The sequence below is a fragment of the Seriola lalandi genome, unplaced genomic scaffold (assembly GCF_002814215.2).
Source record: "Seriola lalandi dorsalis isolate HSWRI2012SDOR001 ecotype SW California unplaced genomic scaffold, Sedor1 jcf7180002054962, whole genome shotgun sequence".
Taxonomy (NCBI): Eukaryota; Metazoa; Chordata; class Actinopteri; order Carangiformes; family Carangidae; genus Seriola; species Seriola lalandi.
In genome coordinates this window covers 930,260-946,980 of record NW_019525513.1, presented here as the reverse complement: position 1 = coordinate 946,980, position 16,721 = coordinate 930,260, and the positions used below count along the sequence as shown (strand labels likewise).

General features: G+C 39.2%; 2 protein-coding genes across 3 annotated transcripts in view; both read right to left on the bottom strand.

The window, feature by feature from the left end:
• Positions 1 to 3,406: 3,406 nt before the first annotated feature.
• Positions 3,407 to 11,034, bottom strand: enpp4 (ectonucleotide pyrophosphatase/phosphodiesterase 4). The gene is made up of 8 exons (XM_023395361.2): positions 10,898 to 11,034; positions 8,515 to 8,752; positions 7,986 to 8,273; positions 7,715 to 7,819; positions 6,688 to 6,886; positions 6,416 to 6,592; positions 5,790 to 6,059; positions 3,407 to 5,574 (listed from the first exon to the last, which is right to left on the bottom strand). The coding sequence occupies exons 2-8, from the start codon at positions 8,749 to 8,751 to the stop codon at positions 5,477 to 5,479; spliced, it is 1,374 nt and encodes a 457-aa protein (XP_023251129.1). The 5' UTR covers position 8,752; positions 10,898 to 11,034; the 3' UTR covers positions 3,407 to 5,476.
• Positions 11,035 to 12,941: 1,907 nt separating this feature from the next.
• Positions 12,942 to 16,721, bottom strand: part of mgat5 (alpha-1,6-mannosylglycoprotein 6-beta-N-acetylglucosaminyltransferase) — a 79,821-nt gene continuing 76,041 nt past the window's right edge. For both annotated transcript variants that reach the window (XM_023395384.2, XM_023395383.2), the window contains one exon: positions 12,942 to 16,548. In XM_023395384.2, the coding sequence (XP_023251152.1) occupies positions 16,350 to 16,548 (199 nt within the window). In that variant the 3' untranslated portion in view covers positions 12,942 to 16,349. The remainder of the gene's footprint in view (positions 16,549 to 16,721) is intronic.

Genomic DNA, 16,721 nt, shown 5'->3' with positions numbered 1-16,721 from the left:
CTAGCTTTCCCCCAGCACTGACCTCTGACCTTTTTCACCCAAACCCACAGCCCCTTTGCACCCAGAGCTCCAGCCAATCAGAGATCAGGTTTAACACATCCAAATCAGGTCTGACACAACCAAAAAGTAACAGTTCTTTCTCTATAAGCATTCATGTGTGGCATTCAGACTCGACTGTGGCGTCATAATCAAACTGCAGGTATCATATCTTGGTTTTATTTTAATTATTATTATTACCCAGTAGTGAAAAATCCATAGATCCACACCCAGTCTACAGTTGAGTCTGCACGCTACAAATGAAAAGCTTTTTTCCTTCACCCAAAAAAACCAGAGCCTTAGCCCGGCCCACTCTGTAGGAAACTCAAATACAGGCAGTATTATTGTATGGCTACACATCCACAGCTATGCAAGTTTGCAGGCAGAAAAGTTCTGGGCTTGGAAAAAAATCAAAAAAAAAAAAATCACTGTACTCATGTATTGCTTGATTTTATCATTATTTTTTGCCTTTTTGTGTTAGTTTACAATGACAAGGTGCAGAAAGCAGAAAACATAAAGTGTTAATGTGCAACAATGCAAACGTGATGTACCATTTGTTTACATTTTTCAAAACTTTTTGCATTTGTTTGTGATGATTTGTAATTTTTATGCACTTAATTTTACGTTTTTCTCGATCACATTTATCTGTTGATAGGTTAAAGTATTATTAGTCTGGCGTGGAAAAAAAAAACAGTGTAATGCACCTTTATCTTGGGAATTACCACAATGGATGCAACCTCCCGACTGAGGAATGTGCATCTGATTGTGAAAATCAAAACCAGAAACTTTTTGTTCTTTTTTTTTCTTTGGAAAAACACATAAATGTTCCACTATCAGGGTCTGCAAAGCATATGAGGCCTGTGGTTAGGCTGTGTGTGTATGTGTGTGTGAGCATGTGTGATGTGTGTATGTGCGAGTGCAAGCTACCGTATGTGTCAGTAATGCTTCATATGCTTTTTTTAGCCAAAGTTTTACTTGCTTGGTCCAGAGCTGTGAAAGTATCATTACTCATTGTGGTTTTTGTAGAACTCCAGGCCAGACGCTAAGCTGTTTCTGATCTCAGACCAGTTTCTACCAGATTTGAGTTCAACTACAATTGAAATCCTTTCCTTTACGAACTGAGAGGTTCAGTTGTTTTGGCACAAATACACAAATTCTATCATAGAAAATGATTCGGAAGGATGTCAGTGGTTTGACTCAGGTCTGGATACTATAAGCACAGGGCAGGGTCAAACTAAACTTTAACGTGGATGTACCTATAAGATGTACCATGAGTTTTTATTTTGTCAAGGTCATGCTTTTCTACTATGTTCTTCAGCTTGGAAAAAAAAAGTAGCTCTAGAGATTTCGATGTGCTAAAGTAGCTTTTAATTTCGGTGGTTGGCATTTTGATTGTAAATACCTTTTTCTGGTAATCCTCCTCAGTTGGATCTATGTTCGATGAGTTCGCTTAGATGGCTCTTTCAAATGTACTGATAGTAAATGTTCTTTATAAATATCCAGAATGTAAGATGACAGAAGAAAAATACGGCTTGACTGGAAACTGTGTTTTCGTAGGAGTCTGTGCCATCGTGTTGTCTTGAGTATAAGCACACTGATATTAGATCTGTAGGCAGGGTGAAGTTTTTGGAGGTGATCTGCCAGACAGCCATAATCCACCTGTGGTTCTGTTTTCTGAAAAAAAAAAGAAGAAAAGTAAAAATAGATGATTAATGGATTCAGATTCAGTTAACAGGTACCTCACATTCCTGCTAAAAACGAATCATTTGTAGTTGCACTGTAAAGAAATAACATCACAAGCAATGATTGATAAAAAAAAAAAAAAAAAAAAGGATTTTTACAATTTTAACCCTGTATATTCTGTGTTAAACGTTTGTTTATTAATCCAAGTGAAAAAAAATGCCATTGGCAAGAGATAAGTGCCCAAGAATTAATGTTTACCTATGTCTGTTACGTTTAGCTTAAAGAAGCAGAGGTTAAAGCTAGCTAGCTAGCTAGGTAGCTTTGTCGGGTCAAGAAATTGTAGTTTCAGTACATTTAAATTCCCAAAAAACTTGTGGTTTTACATTTCTGTTTATGTATGGATTGAACGATCACGAAAAAACATTAATAAGTCATATTTAGAGTTTGTGGTAGGCGGACTTTATTTTTATTTTGGTCAGAGCCAGGCTAGCAGTTGTCATTAGCATTAGCTTAGAGTAAAGACCGGAAACGGGGGGTAAACAGCCAGTCTCTCTGACCAAAGTTTAAAAATAACCACCTACCAGCATTTCTGAAACCCCCAAACTAACATGTTATATGTCATTAGTGACACCCGTTATAAAATAGAGGAGCTAGGCTAGCTATTTTCCATGGCGTCCAAGCTAAGCTATGCTAACCTTTTCCTGGCTGCTTCATATTTCGTATCAGTTTTCTAAACACTTGGCGGGAAAGTGAATACATATATTTAACAAAATGTCTAACTAATATAGGAAAAAGGCAATTCAAGATTCATAAATTAATTAAAATGGGTATTTTGATGTCTAAATATGATTGAGTAGCTCGATAAGATAGTCTAGCTACTTGCTAATGAACACTTCAACATATTATAAGCACATATTTCAAACTGAAGGGTAAAAAAATGATTATTGAGGAACAAAACGAGTCACCTACAGTTTTTGTCTTGGTGAGAGAAGTGGCTGTCTGGCTAACATCTCCCGACTTCACTGTAGAAATGATGGCTGTTGTCATCAACCGTGTTTAAGCCACATCCGGCGTCAGCTCATAATAAAGAAATTAAAAAAAACACCATTCGGGGAAATCTTCCGGTCTTCGGAGGAATTCCCGAATTCACACCGAATGTTTCCGAACAACAACAACAAACACGAGAGAAACGAGAAGACACGTGCTGTTATCTCCGGTTTGTCTGTGTATTCTGTGTCTACGATAGTGTAAAAGCATTCTGGGGAAGAGTTGAATGATATTTTCAATGGCTCTAGGTGGCCAGCGTTAGGAAATATGTTATTTTTGTTACAATACCTCCTGAAAAATAAAGTCTATTTATCTGTGAAGAGACAAAGATTTACAATAATACAGATGACTACATAGAAAATTATGACAGATTTTAAATGATGTAAAACAGATATAAATGAAAACATGTACAGTTCATTTGGTTTTGAACATGATACAGAAATGTATATGCGTCAGTATTGAGTTTGATTTTATATATTTACCATTTTATTACATTGTAACGTTGTGACTGCGATGGAGAAAACAAAACAAACAAAAAAAAAAATATAAAGGAATATAAATTAATTTTTCCAAATGTGTGTCGCTCTTCCTTTCCATTTCAGGTGTTTTTACATTCCTTTGAATAACAACGTAAAATGTATGATTTTTCCATTACATTTATTCTTGTTGAAAATCTCTGTACAGGCCAGACAGGAACTGCAATGTACAAAAAGCTTCTTCTTTTTTTTTTTTTTTACACCTTTCAAAACTGGAAAACAGAAAATTTAAAGAACAAACAAATTATAAATATTAGGATGAGACCACCCTTTCGAGAATAGTAGCCTCTATGCTGTGTTTTCCATCAGATTTGTCACTCGCTTTATGGCACAAAACTTTCCAGTTTTTTTCACTGCTCTCACCTGAAGCAATTATGTTCAAGGCAAATGGTTTTAATGTTTTGAATTTTGACAAATACCGACAATGCCAATTAAAAGGAGTCTAGGGTCCATCGTTTGTTTATGGTGATTATATGAAGTAATTGATGTTTAAAAAATTGCTACAGGTAGAACCAAGAATATAACAATATATTTCCTCTTTTCTCGTTTCAGCAGAAAGAGGCACAGACATGAACGGTGTTTACGTATCACTAGATATATGGTTGAAGAAGCCTGTGATATCCTGTAGTGTGGCTATTGTCCACAAATCCAATTAAAAGACCAAAACCAACAATGTGTGTAGTCTCTTAGCTCAACATCTATTGGTAAATAACACATAACACCAAGTACTTAACCAAAAAATACTGTTACTCAAAACGATTAACAGTGTATTTGCTGGGGATAGTGTTGAATAGTTTTTGGACAACAATGCTGCTTTAGGGCATAGAGGAATAAAATATAACAGGCTTAAACAGACAATACTTGTTAGTTGGATCAATTCAGTGTTGGTTTTGGTGTTTTAATGTCGTTTATTTATAATAAGAAAAATATAGAATATAACCACACTTATGCTCTTAACATCAAACTACTGTAAGTGTGACTTTCAGTAACATTCATAGTTCCCTGCAAACAGCCATGTGACCTGTTAAAGTGCCCTTGAGCAGGACACCACATCTTCAGCAGCTCACCCTCTGCATATGAAAACTGACTCCAAAATTAATAAAATTATTTCAAGTTTCAACTCCACCTGAATTGGATCGCGTACAATTTTTAAAATGCCACTGTGTTTCTATCCCACTTGCTCCTAATAATAACTATTATATTGCTTTAATTTTATGAACCAAATCCCTTGGTAGGAGTCCCTTTTTTCAGATGGTTAGTATCTCTTTTAAGCATCTGTTGTACATCTTAATATTATTCTTTGGTATAATTCATATACATACTGTAAGTACAGAATTGATAACTGACATACCTCTGCTTAACAGACAATTTGCATAGAAATCACCTCCTTTAAAACTCCCCTTACCTTAGTCATTGTTACCTATTATACTATAATTTAACAGTAAAATGCATCAAATCAGATTTTAAAATTTCAGCTTTTAGCCATGCAAATATGGATATAAGCGTTACTGAGATGACTTCAGACTCAGGTATCAGTGCAAAGAATAAAGCAAAACAGTAACAGTACACACCTAAATATGAAAAATAAAGACAATCAAAAGAATTCCAACTACAAAATCTGTAAAGCTTTCCTCAATATACAAAATAGAAAATAAATGAGCTACTGGCGCCCTCTGCTGACAAAGAGTTACACTACAAATGAAAAGAAAATACACACGAAATAAAGTTTTCTATAAACACAGATCCCACAAAAAAAATCTGAAATAAATCTCTTAAATCAGTAGCTCAAACAAAAATATTTAAAACTTAAAATTTCCTTCAAAACAAGTTACATTCCACAATAAAACTCGACTGGCTTCTCATCACATGTGCAACTGGATTTTTTTTCTTCTTTTTTACAGCAGTAACATTATGGAGAGCTGATGTCAAATATAGTATTCACTATTATTTAGACGCACTGACAGCTCAGGTGTCAGTAGGTCTGAAGGCTTTTTAGAGAGCAGGTTTTTCTACTGCATGTATGTATACACACATGAACACACACATACAGTACACACATGCCAGTGTGGAAGTGAGGGGCAGCAGCCTCAGTGGGTAAAGTGCAACATGTCAAGTACCTAATGGAGCACAAACAGGTGACACAGATTAGTGTGTGACGACCGGTTCTGACTGGTTTACTCCAACAAGGGGTCGTCATCGTCATCGTCAACCTGCAGCCTCTGGAAAGGTCGGGGGCCTGATGGGCGGCGGTAGCTCAGAAACCTGAAAAGAACTGATGAGACAACAAACAAGTTAGTTTGTTGATCGGTTGGAGATATAATACACATTATTTAACAACCACGATGACGAAATAAATCTCTTTAATTAACTGACACAATAAGACAAAGGTCCCCAGGAACCAATAAACTTCTCTTCTGACCACATCTGTGGGGCAATTTATGCCTAGATATAACACATCTATATACAGCTGCAATCATTTGGACTTACAAGTGATTGTAGTGAGTACCAGTAACACCCCCACCACTAGGCCGACCATTAGGGGAACGTCCCAGCAGGTCTCAGCAGCCAGCATGCATCGAGCCTGGGTCAAGGTGCCGTTGTTGGGCTGTGCGGGCACCGACAGCAGGTGGCACATGAGCGGGTAAATGTCCACGCTCTGTAAACTGCTGATTCGATAACCCTGCCGGAAGCTGGGCCCCGTCGCTGCCAGGAAGGGGTGCATGCTGGGTAGGGAGTTGTCGTAGCCGTGATCGCCCACTGAGGGAGGGAAGAAGAGGAACAGCTGGTGGGTGGCGGTACATTGGTGTATTAACAAGAATATTTGTATGCTGCACTTGTGTTTAGTAGGCAGAATAATAATGAGAAACAATGCCCAACTTTATTTAGGTCACTCAGACCTGCAGACACCCTGGAGAATGTATTAACACGTTTGTCCACCTATCTACTTGCAAAGTACCTCGACCTAAGACATCCTGATATCATATATCCCATTACAAATCCCAGCAGACAAACCTGTTATTCCTCACTCAACCATTAGCTGAGGTGTTCAGGTGATTCCACATTTTTTTAATGGTCAATGAGTATTTATAACAACACATTACTTAAACACCTACATCTTGGCAGCTTGTCTGTTTTTCTGTGCACTATGGTCCAACCCTCGTCAGCAATCAGTATGATTGGCTGGATGCGTTCGTTGTTGCGGTAGTGCAGCCTATCAGGGATGGCGTTCTTCACGTACGCTGTCATGTGGGGATGGCATTTATTCAGCAGGTCGAACACAGCCTTGGGATCTGCACAGCAACAGACATTTCTGTGAATACTCATCTCCTCATGTTTTTGTATACAGGCTCTTTTACCTCGTGCTAGCTGATGTAAACCTAGTTACCTTTATTTGGGATGAGGGCTGCGACAGGTGTGAGGTCCACCTGTGTGTAGTTGTCGGGGTGGAGGCAGTCGTCCAGCCGTATGAGGCGATCAGCTGAGCACTGAGCCATGCCGTGGTCACTGGTTATCAGGACGTTGATGTTACCCCAGAGGCCGGTCCGTTTCAACTCTGACACCAGGAGGCCGATGTTGTCGTCAACCTGATCACATGAAAACAGCTGTCAATAACTATTTGACAAAGTAACAATAAAACTAAAACCTTCAACAACAATAATGTCAGTACAGCTGTGCTTTGAGCTAAATGGCATGATAACATCAGCATGCAAACACACCCACTTTGCTGACATGCCTGGAAGGCATAGTGTTTATCATGTACGCCATCTTAGCTTTGCATATTAGCATGCTAATTAACCCTAAACACAAACAGAAGCTGATGCTGTTGAATGTCATTGGTTTTGCAGGCATCTGGTCATAAACCAAAGTAGGCAGCACATTCAGATGTTGAGCTGATGATGATGCTACATGAAAAGACAATATAATTCATCCTGAGAGGAACATAAATGTTTCTTGGCACTTCATCTAAGAGTTGGCGGACCGACCATCTGATCAACATTGGCACTAGTGGCTTAAAATGCCTATCTCTCACTTTTTCTTTCTTTTTATGACCCAGTGCCATAAATCATCAATTATTGTACAATAAAAGGTTTGAATCTAATAAGGGAAAGACACAATGACATATTGTAGCTGGAAAACCAGAGGTGTAATTAGTAACCAGCCAAGGTCATGGTATTATAATGGCTGGCTCACTGCCATGGTTTTCTGGCACAACAAAATGGAAAAAAGCTACAACTAATGTTGTTCCATCACAGCCATAGACACAGAAAAACACTCTTCCAACAGATATATAAAAAGTTTCCAACAAATATACAGTATATCTAAGAGTTTTTCTTCAGAGCAAAAGATTGAACCTTTTGTGTCAGGATCAAGTGAGCTCCTTTGACATTCAAAATTTAATTTAATTACTGCACCTCTTTTAACGCTTTGCCCATGGCAGTGTCGTTGTCTGGGCCGAACATGTGGCCTGACCGGTCTGGCTCCTCCCAGTAGAGAGCTGCAAACATCACTCCTTGCTCCTGGTGGAATGAGGCATATGGTGTACCAAAGTTTTACAACGGTGACAGAGCAAAGTGGAAATGGAAACCATGAAAGACATCAACGAGCAAAGAGACAAAAAGGAGATGATATACAGTGACATATGTCTGTAACTAAAGCGTCAGTTTATTTAAGTAACTTTTCTACCTTTTCATTTCCCAACAACCACTTTGTCATGTTCCCTAGTCGTTGCTGGAACGTCACATCAGAGTTATAGGGTAAGAAGTGTGTCGCTGTGCGGTTGACCACGTCGGAGCCGGGCCACATCATGGCCGCCGTCTTGTAGCCGGAGTCTAGCGCCGAAAGCCAGAGGGGCTGTGCCTCGCTCCACCACATCGGGTCAGTGTCGTTGCTGGTGCTGAAGTGCTTGTGGCTAACAGGGTCGTACATGGTACTGGCCAGGATACCGTGAGACTCAGCGTACAGCCCTGTCACCTGGAGAGGAAAAACAATGACAATATTTTTATTTTCATGGTCCTTCTAATTAATTTTTATGCAAATACAGTGTGTATCTGAGTTTTTTCTATTAGTCACTATTTTATGGGGACCAAGGCAGGTAATACAACCTTTTCATGTTTACCAAATGGATTTATCTGTTTACATTATCAGATAAAGAGCTGGAAAAAAGTGTTTTATGACATCACATACACACACAATGCACAAGCAGCAAGATTACCAAGCTGTAGTGGTTGGGAAAAGTCTTGGTGATGAAGACGTTGGTGAGCTGCTCCACCAGGACCCCCTGGCTGTACAGGAGCTTCAGGTTCGGCATGGGGAACCTCTGCAGGTAGTCCGCTCGGAAACCGTCAAACGACACCAGCAGAAGCGGAACAGGACCCTGATGAGCCGTGTTATTTTCTGTGGCCACAGCTGTGGCGCCACACAGGAAGCCCACCAGTATTTTTAACAACATCCTGAAAAGATGTGACAAACTGTTGTTATATACAATTAGTTATGAACAGACGTGGTGTATTTAAAGAAGAATAAGTGTGTGCACTGCAATATCTGGGTTACAACATAAAAAACCAGCCTGAGGGATCTGTATCAAAACTGTTTCTGTTCTAATAAAATAGTATTGTTAATACTATGCTGGTTGAAAACCCCTTGACAGGAAACCGAACCAGCTTTCAGAGTAGGCATTTGTCAATCATCATTCTCACCTGCAGAGAAACCAAGTGATGTTTCTCTTCCTGTCAAAAACCTTTCATTGGTGTTTCAATTTGACTTCTTCGGAAGTGAAACTTATAACGGTTACTTGCCACCTTGCCCGCAGGCAACAGAAAAATTCCAACTAATCTATAACTAAAAATGCTTGAGCGAGAGGTTCACTTCCTGACTGTTGTCATAAGTCATGTCTACTATGGGAGAGCGATTTTCTGCAGGCTTGTATATAGCGCAGTCAAAGTGCTCTGTATGGCCAAAGGCAAAAAGTGAGTCAAGAGATAATAAAGTAAATGTGAGAAGTGGAGGAACTGGCTGTAATGGAAGCTCACTGACTTATATCATAGTGTATAGTGAGGGGTGGGGCTTCAATATTTACTTTCTAACAGTTTCTAACAGAAAGTTGGTTGATTTCTATTCACATTCTATATCCCACAACAACATTCTGTTTCAAATGCATCAAATTACACGACAAACATGCAAACTGTGACTCCTAACACAAGCTTACAGATGACTAAAAAAAGAAACTTATACTCAGCTACAGTGCAGCCACTATAAGCTGGTATAAGATTGAATAAAATTCAGTTCTCTGAAGAACAGAAAAGCAACTGGAGCAACTTGAGCAAGATCATTAATAAATCGTCATATCATTTATGATTTAGTTCTTTAGTTATGTTATTGAGCCTGATTCGAGAGTCATTGTATCAGCATTTTACATAACTCTGGCCTTATGGTTAACAACTTGAGATACACAGAAAGAAGTAGAAGTCTTGTTAAAACTTTGCCAACGAATGTTGTAAAGTTTATAACCATAGCTGGGTGCAATTTTTTTTTTTTTATCAGGTCAGCCACAAGTACAGCTCATTTTAAGCTTGGTTCAACACAGCTAAATATATGCTTTACTACACCTTTAATGTAAAATAGTGAAACTTCAAACTCAGAGCAGATATGTGACTATGACTATGTCTCAGCCAAGACCTCATTTGACAAACATTCACCCACAATTTGACCTGTAATCAAACACAATTTTCCTTTTCAATCCACTCCTATCGACTGTAATTTTCTTATTTACTCTCTGAATTGAGGGAGTTAAAAAGATCACAAGCCGTTATCCCAGAGATGCATGAAATTGGAGCCAATCTAAAATGAAATTAGACTGACTACAAGCACAGCTTGTATATGACTGGAATACAGAGGAGCACTGAATCTCTTTCTCCTTCTATTCAATTACCTTCATTAGCCTTTAAGACTAGTCAGTCAATCCAGCCTTATAAGAAGCTCAGTTATTGAAGTAAAATGAAATTACTACCAAAGTGGTGCAAACTGAGGAGGAAGTAAATTGAATGAGACACTAAAACGAAACATTACAAACAAAATGAACATTACTACAACTTTTAAATTTGTACACACACCCTCCTGGCAACACGGTCTGCTCTGCTAAAGAGCTAAGCCTGACTGAAACATTTATATTCATACACAAATAAACACAACACACACACAGCTGTGTTTCCATCACTTCAGAGGACATAACATTAGTTTATATTAATTTCCTGGAAACTAAACCTAACCTTGAAGCAAGTCCTCACAACATGACTGTGTAAACAGATGCATGTCCCCCAACAGGAGCAGTGACGCAACTGACTTGAAAAACTATCTGCTCAGGTCAAGTAAATAACCACAACAAGGAGGTCACTGTTTTTGAAATAGAAATGTCACTAATAAGCATGTTAATAAAAACTGAAGTCAATGCAGAAGTCCAACGAAGATTGTGAGATATGAGCAGGAAGAATTACTTCTACTGTCATTATCAGCAGAGCCGGTTAGCAGTAAACATAGCATGTTAGCTTGCTAATGTCACAGCGTTCATATAAATGCTAACTGTCTTTTAAGTCAGTTACCTGTTACCGGAGTGACGGAGAGTTGTCCTCCAGACAGTACAGTTGAAGAACTTTTCCTTTTACTTTATATTTGTAGTATCATCAACGAACTTCCTCAAAATACACAAATGCTAGGTGGTTGTCGAGCTAGCTACGCTTATTTTTAGAAAGTTCCGTGCAAGCATTTCAAAATAAAATCCCATTTTAAAACACGTCTTACCGTCAATAAAAATATAGATTTTTTTCCCATTAATAACTTCTTTTTCTACATAAATACCTATTTAAATGGTAATATGGGTTTAATAGAAACACGGTTATCTATACAAATTATTTTATTTATGACTTTTACAAACGTAATGCTTTTATTTTGACGCAAGCGCCGTGTACCGCTGCCCTTGTTAAGGACCACTTGACGTAACCGTTGACTGACGCTTTAACGGTACAGGCAGTTCAAACAGCCAATCAGCGTCCAGATACGAGACTGATAGGGGCGGTGTGTGTGTGTGTGTGTGTGTGTGTGAAACACATGGTGTGGTTGAACGAAAACTAATTACCAGTTTTTACCATTTACTGAATTTTTTTGTTAAAATTAGGAAGTATTTTAACTTTAGAGAAGTTGCCAATTTTAGCTTAGAACAGCCCAGTATTTTGGCTTTAGTTTTACTAAAAATCACTTGAAAATATTACACAGATAATATAGTGGTAAATGAGACTGGATTATAAGTGCATGACCAATTCCAATACAATGCCTCAGCATTACATTGCAGCATTGTACTGCAGTTTGCAAATGCAGGCAAATTTTCCGCACACAGTGTTTTAAATGGATCTCTTGTCCAGCACAATTTAACTCAACTTCCCATCTTATGACCATCCTAGACAGTGGGTTCATAGTGTTATTAAATTAGTCATTAAACACATTGCAATTCTGCCAAGATATTTTACAAAGAAATGCCCAATCTCAGCCAATGCTTGCGTGATATTAAACCTAGGTTTCTCCTTTGAGCCAGAAATTGTCTTGCACATAGATGCCCTTAAACACATGGTAATTTTATGCTCCAATATATATATATAAAACATACAATACCATTGTGGTTTTGCATGTACTAACCCTTCAAAAATCATCTGTAAAGTTCACAATTTCAAAGCAGGCATTGATTTTGTACAGAAACGTCCATTTTACCTGTCATGGAGACCAATATTAAATCTGTGAAAACACTTGTGTAATGTGCTCTGTGGCTCTGGGGGAGTTTTCTGAGAAAATAACCCTGATCGTATCATCAGAGTTATCTTGAGATCTGCAAGAACATGCAGATGCATTGTGGGGACACAGCATTAAACAGGCAGGGAACATCTGATAAAAGATCTAATCCAATGAAACACACTGCTAAGTTGCATTGTGGGAAATGTAGGATCCAGTTTGCTGCCAAACAGCAAATGAAATTCACAAAAATTAGCACCTTTGGTCCTCCATGTTCCTCTTTTTCCCTTGAAATATAGATTTGAACAGCAGGAAGCTGTTATTGACTAAAGTTCACGATCAATTCAGCTTCAGGACTTTGATTGTCACAGATTACTGGGAGGGGGTGGTTCTCATTTTTTCATGTGTTTTCCTGTAACTGAATGTACAGTGTGCTGTGAGACTAGTTTATATGATCAACAAATATGTGACAGTGCTGTTTTTGGATTTGGATTTGAATACAAAAGTGGTATTTATAGGTTGTGAGACCCAGATGTGAACGGAGTCACATCTGTGTCAAGAATCTGAGGAAAATGTTTTGTTTTTGTTTTGATTTTTGGAAACTGATGATGATGTTTATTATCGATTAATCAATAACGTGTTCTTGTGCTCATAATGCTTGGAGTTGAGGCACAGATGTAACTCCGTCAGCTCAGTTTTGTATGACTTTAATATACAGACAAGTTGGACATGTGTAAACAAACACACACTGACAAACTGTGGGACTTGAGCTGCTCTCTGACCCGTGCTGACTGTACTTCTGTGCCCGTGTAAATACTGGATCTATATTGCTGTGATGTAAAACAAAGTGTAAAACCAGAGACAGAGTCTTTTTGTCACAGAAAAAAGGTTTATTTAAAAATAAAGTTATATCCCTCTTACTCATCAAGGACTGTGAAAACAAAATGAAAAAACAAAAACAATAATAATAATGTCAATGTTATTCACTTCTCACTGCTTGGACCACAATCGTCAACAAAACCACTCTGCTGTTTCAGACACTGACAGCTTGAGAAAACAAAAACTGTTGCATGTTTGACTGTAAGGAACAGGTTGTTTTTTTTTTCTTTTCTTTTACAATGGAGACATTCGATGCTGAGGTCAACAAAGACGAGTAGATGCTTTGTATAAGCCTGACTGACAGAGAGGAAATAAGGCTTTTAGCTGCAACACAACAGGTTTAACTGATCTGATACGTCACTGGTCTTTTTAAATGAAGCTGTGTCTCACTTTTTACTAAAACATAAATATTTGAAGTGAAGAATCGCTGTTGACTGTGACTCTGACACCGAATCCTTTCTTTAAATGAAAAGACAACACCAGCGTCGCTTCTGTCTTCCTGTTTCAGCACTTTGCGCGAATCTGAAACCGAAAGCGAGAGAACACGCTGCCGTGTGTAATCAGTTCAAGGCAAAACAATCAGAAAACTTATTTAATGTGTTGCATTAATCTGATTACACCAAAACATGAGTTTATACAGTTTAAAACACAGGACGCCAATGTTTGTGTTTACATGGATGTTTCGGAAATCCTGTTATTGCTGGAAATGGGGAATTAAGTTCCTATAAAACATATAAATCCACTGATAGGGATTTTAAAAATGCATGGAAAACATTAAAACTGATATTATCCTTTTCTTATAATTCACTAATAGTTAGATGGTTAACAGTGAAAGGCCAATCGGTTCTTCATAAATTAGGTTTGGACAGATTCTATTTGCTCATTTAACAAGTATATAAAATGTGCATTAAATTACAGTAAGAAAAAATAAAGTTAAAACAATTTGAATTCATCTGAACAATAAAAGTGATTTTTTTTAGGAAAGGATCCATCAGCTCTGTAGTGATGAGGTTGGCTGTATCGTGAGTGTGTTCTCAGGTTGAAGCGACCCGACACACCACAGCAGACCGAAACTGAACCATGAAAAGGCACATCATGTTCTTTGAAACACTAACTTGGCGGCAGATCACTGACCTGTTTTTATTTTTAAGAAAAAGTTTTTTAAAACACAAAAAAAAAAAACCAAGAGGAAACAGTCTGAGCTGACACAGTGAGGAAGTAAGAGGTGGGAGCTTGGACGGTGCCGTTCAGTCTGAATTTACTCGTGCGCAAACTGAAAAACTGAGATTGGAAATCAAAGCACAAAGTGTATGAGACTTTCACAATAAAACGAGGCACATTTGTCCACTTCTGTCCAGCTTCAGGAGACAGTGACGAGAGGAGGAAGACAAAATTAAAAACATGGATTTGTATTTGACTATTAAGATTCTTCTTCTGCAGTTAAAATACGCAGCAACGATTTATAAAATCTATGTTGGAAACCAAATGATAAATGTTTTTAAATCACTTATTAATTTAAAAACAACAATTATTTTAAACTCTTATTTCCCCTCTAATGTTTCTACATGTGACGTTTCTTCACATCACTTCTGGAAGATGAACAGAAGCAGACAAAGCCCTCCTCGCTCAGTCATACACTTTTAGATAAGCACGCTTTTTTTTGTTTGTTTTTGTTTTTTTTAAATTACTCTCCATAAATAAAAATCTATAAAAAGGAAAAAAAAAAAAAGAGACACCCTCCTATAAATAAAAAAACAGATTTCCAGCAAAACAGAGATAAAGATCTGTATACAAAATAAATAAAAAAGAAACCCATATGAACAATATACAGTGTTACTAATATCTTGTTAAACCTCTGCAAATAGACAAACGTAGTGCATTTTTTTCCATTCACCACAAAGAACTATAAATTTTAAACTTTTCTCTTAATGTTTTTTTTATTTTTCTTCGCAAATCTGCAGGCAAATTAAAATCCTAACGATTATCCAAAGGAAAACGAGGAGATGCGAGGTTGTGCGTTTTGCAGGGAACGCGTTGTTGGCATTTTCTTTTTTGTTGTTGTTGCTTACAGTTTCGCTTGAGAGGATTTACAGCTGTTGTCTGGCAGATGTGAGATGAGTGCGGCTCTGTGTTTTCTAACATTTGTCTACGTGATGGAAGGTTTTCCTGTCTCGCTGCAGGCTGTGGAGTCTTTGGGAAAACGACTTCTTGTTAAGGCTTCCTCGCCCGCGCCGGGTGTTTCCACTGCTACTGACGACGACAGCTTATCATCTACGACACAACGTCACGACATCCTACGACATGGCGACTCCGCACATGACAGCTTTAGCTACAGAGAATGACCCTCGTCGTACCGGCTGTCTGATTTCCCTACTGGCCTTTTTTATTTTTATTATTTTAAAGAAACACACACTCAATCCTTTACAACTTTTTAAATAAAACGTCCCGTTTAAAGAACAAGTGTGCAACTGAAACGTATGAAAATCAAGGAACCGGTGACTCATCCACGACTGGACTGTGCTGCGTTAAGGAGGAATGAAGTCTTGCTTTTACGTCTGGAGTACGTGTCAGGAAATGATAAAACTTCCAGAATAAAAATCTAGATATCTATGTTACAGGTCCGCTCTCATGACGTCTGTCCAGAGGAGAGGAACGAGTTGGTTACAGTGTAAAACTGGTTTCTTCTTTAGCCACCATCTGTTAGGCCCCCCTCCCCTCTGTGTGTGTGTGTGTGTGTGTGTGTGTGTGTGTGTGTGTGTGTGTGTGTGTGTGTGGTGGGGATGTGGGCCCTCAGGCATGTCAGTCCAGTGTAAACCTACCTAAAGAATGAACGGTTTCAGATTCGAGTAGGGGAGGTGGGTGGAGGGTGTGGGGCGGGGGCAGGGACGGGGCGGCTGTCAATCAAGAGGAAGGGGGCGTTTGAGTCTCCTTGGTCCCTTGCTGCTCTGGTGAACCTGGAGACAAACAGGCAGCCAGTCAGTGATATGTGCAGTCTTGCCAAAGAGCTCATCTGCTGCTTTCACTCCCTTTTTTTTGTTGTTGATTCAAGTAATTGTAACACATCTTCCAGGACCTGTGGCGCCCCCCGTGGTGAGTCTGAGGGGTGACGGCTGCTTCACTTCCAGCAGTCGAAGGAAAACAATAAATATGAAGATGTTTGTCTGCCCACAAAGGAGTCCGGTGAGTATGTGTGTGTGTTTGCCAGCTGCATGAACGTGACGCCCTGGAGTGTGTGTCTATGTCTCTCAAACACACACACACACACACACACACACACACACAGACACTTTTTAAGCTGCTCCGACTTCGTTTAACCCCGATCCAGACACGCCCCCAAAAACGTCGCCCAGATCTGTGTCCACGCCCCACCCGCTCCCGTCAGCCGGCGTGTGGGTGCTATAGGCAGTCTTTGCACAGCGCCACCTGGCCCTTCATGTAGTCACGGCAGGGGCAGATGCGTCGCAGCGACTGGTGGGCGCCGGCGCAGCTGAACAGCAGCAGGTCGGACTGGAAGATGCAGTGGTGGCGAGTGTCGCTGTAGGCCGGGACCACCGTGTCGGCGCTCGACTCCACCGTCTGACAGTCCACGCCAAACCTGAGAGATGGGACGCAGAGAGACAGAGGAGCTGAACACACACACACACACACACTCACCAGCTGAAGTGATGTTCTTCAGCATCAGCCGTGATTTACTCCAGTAAACAAACGGGGCCCTCTAGTGGCGACAAAGAGATACTGCAGCTCATCTAAACACAGCTGACCAACTGC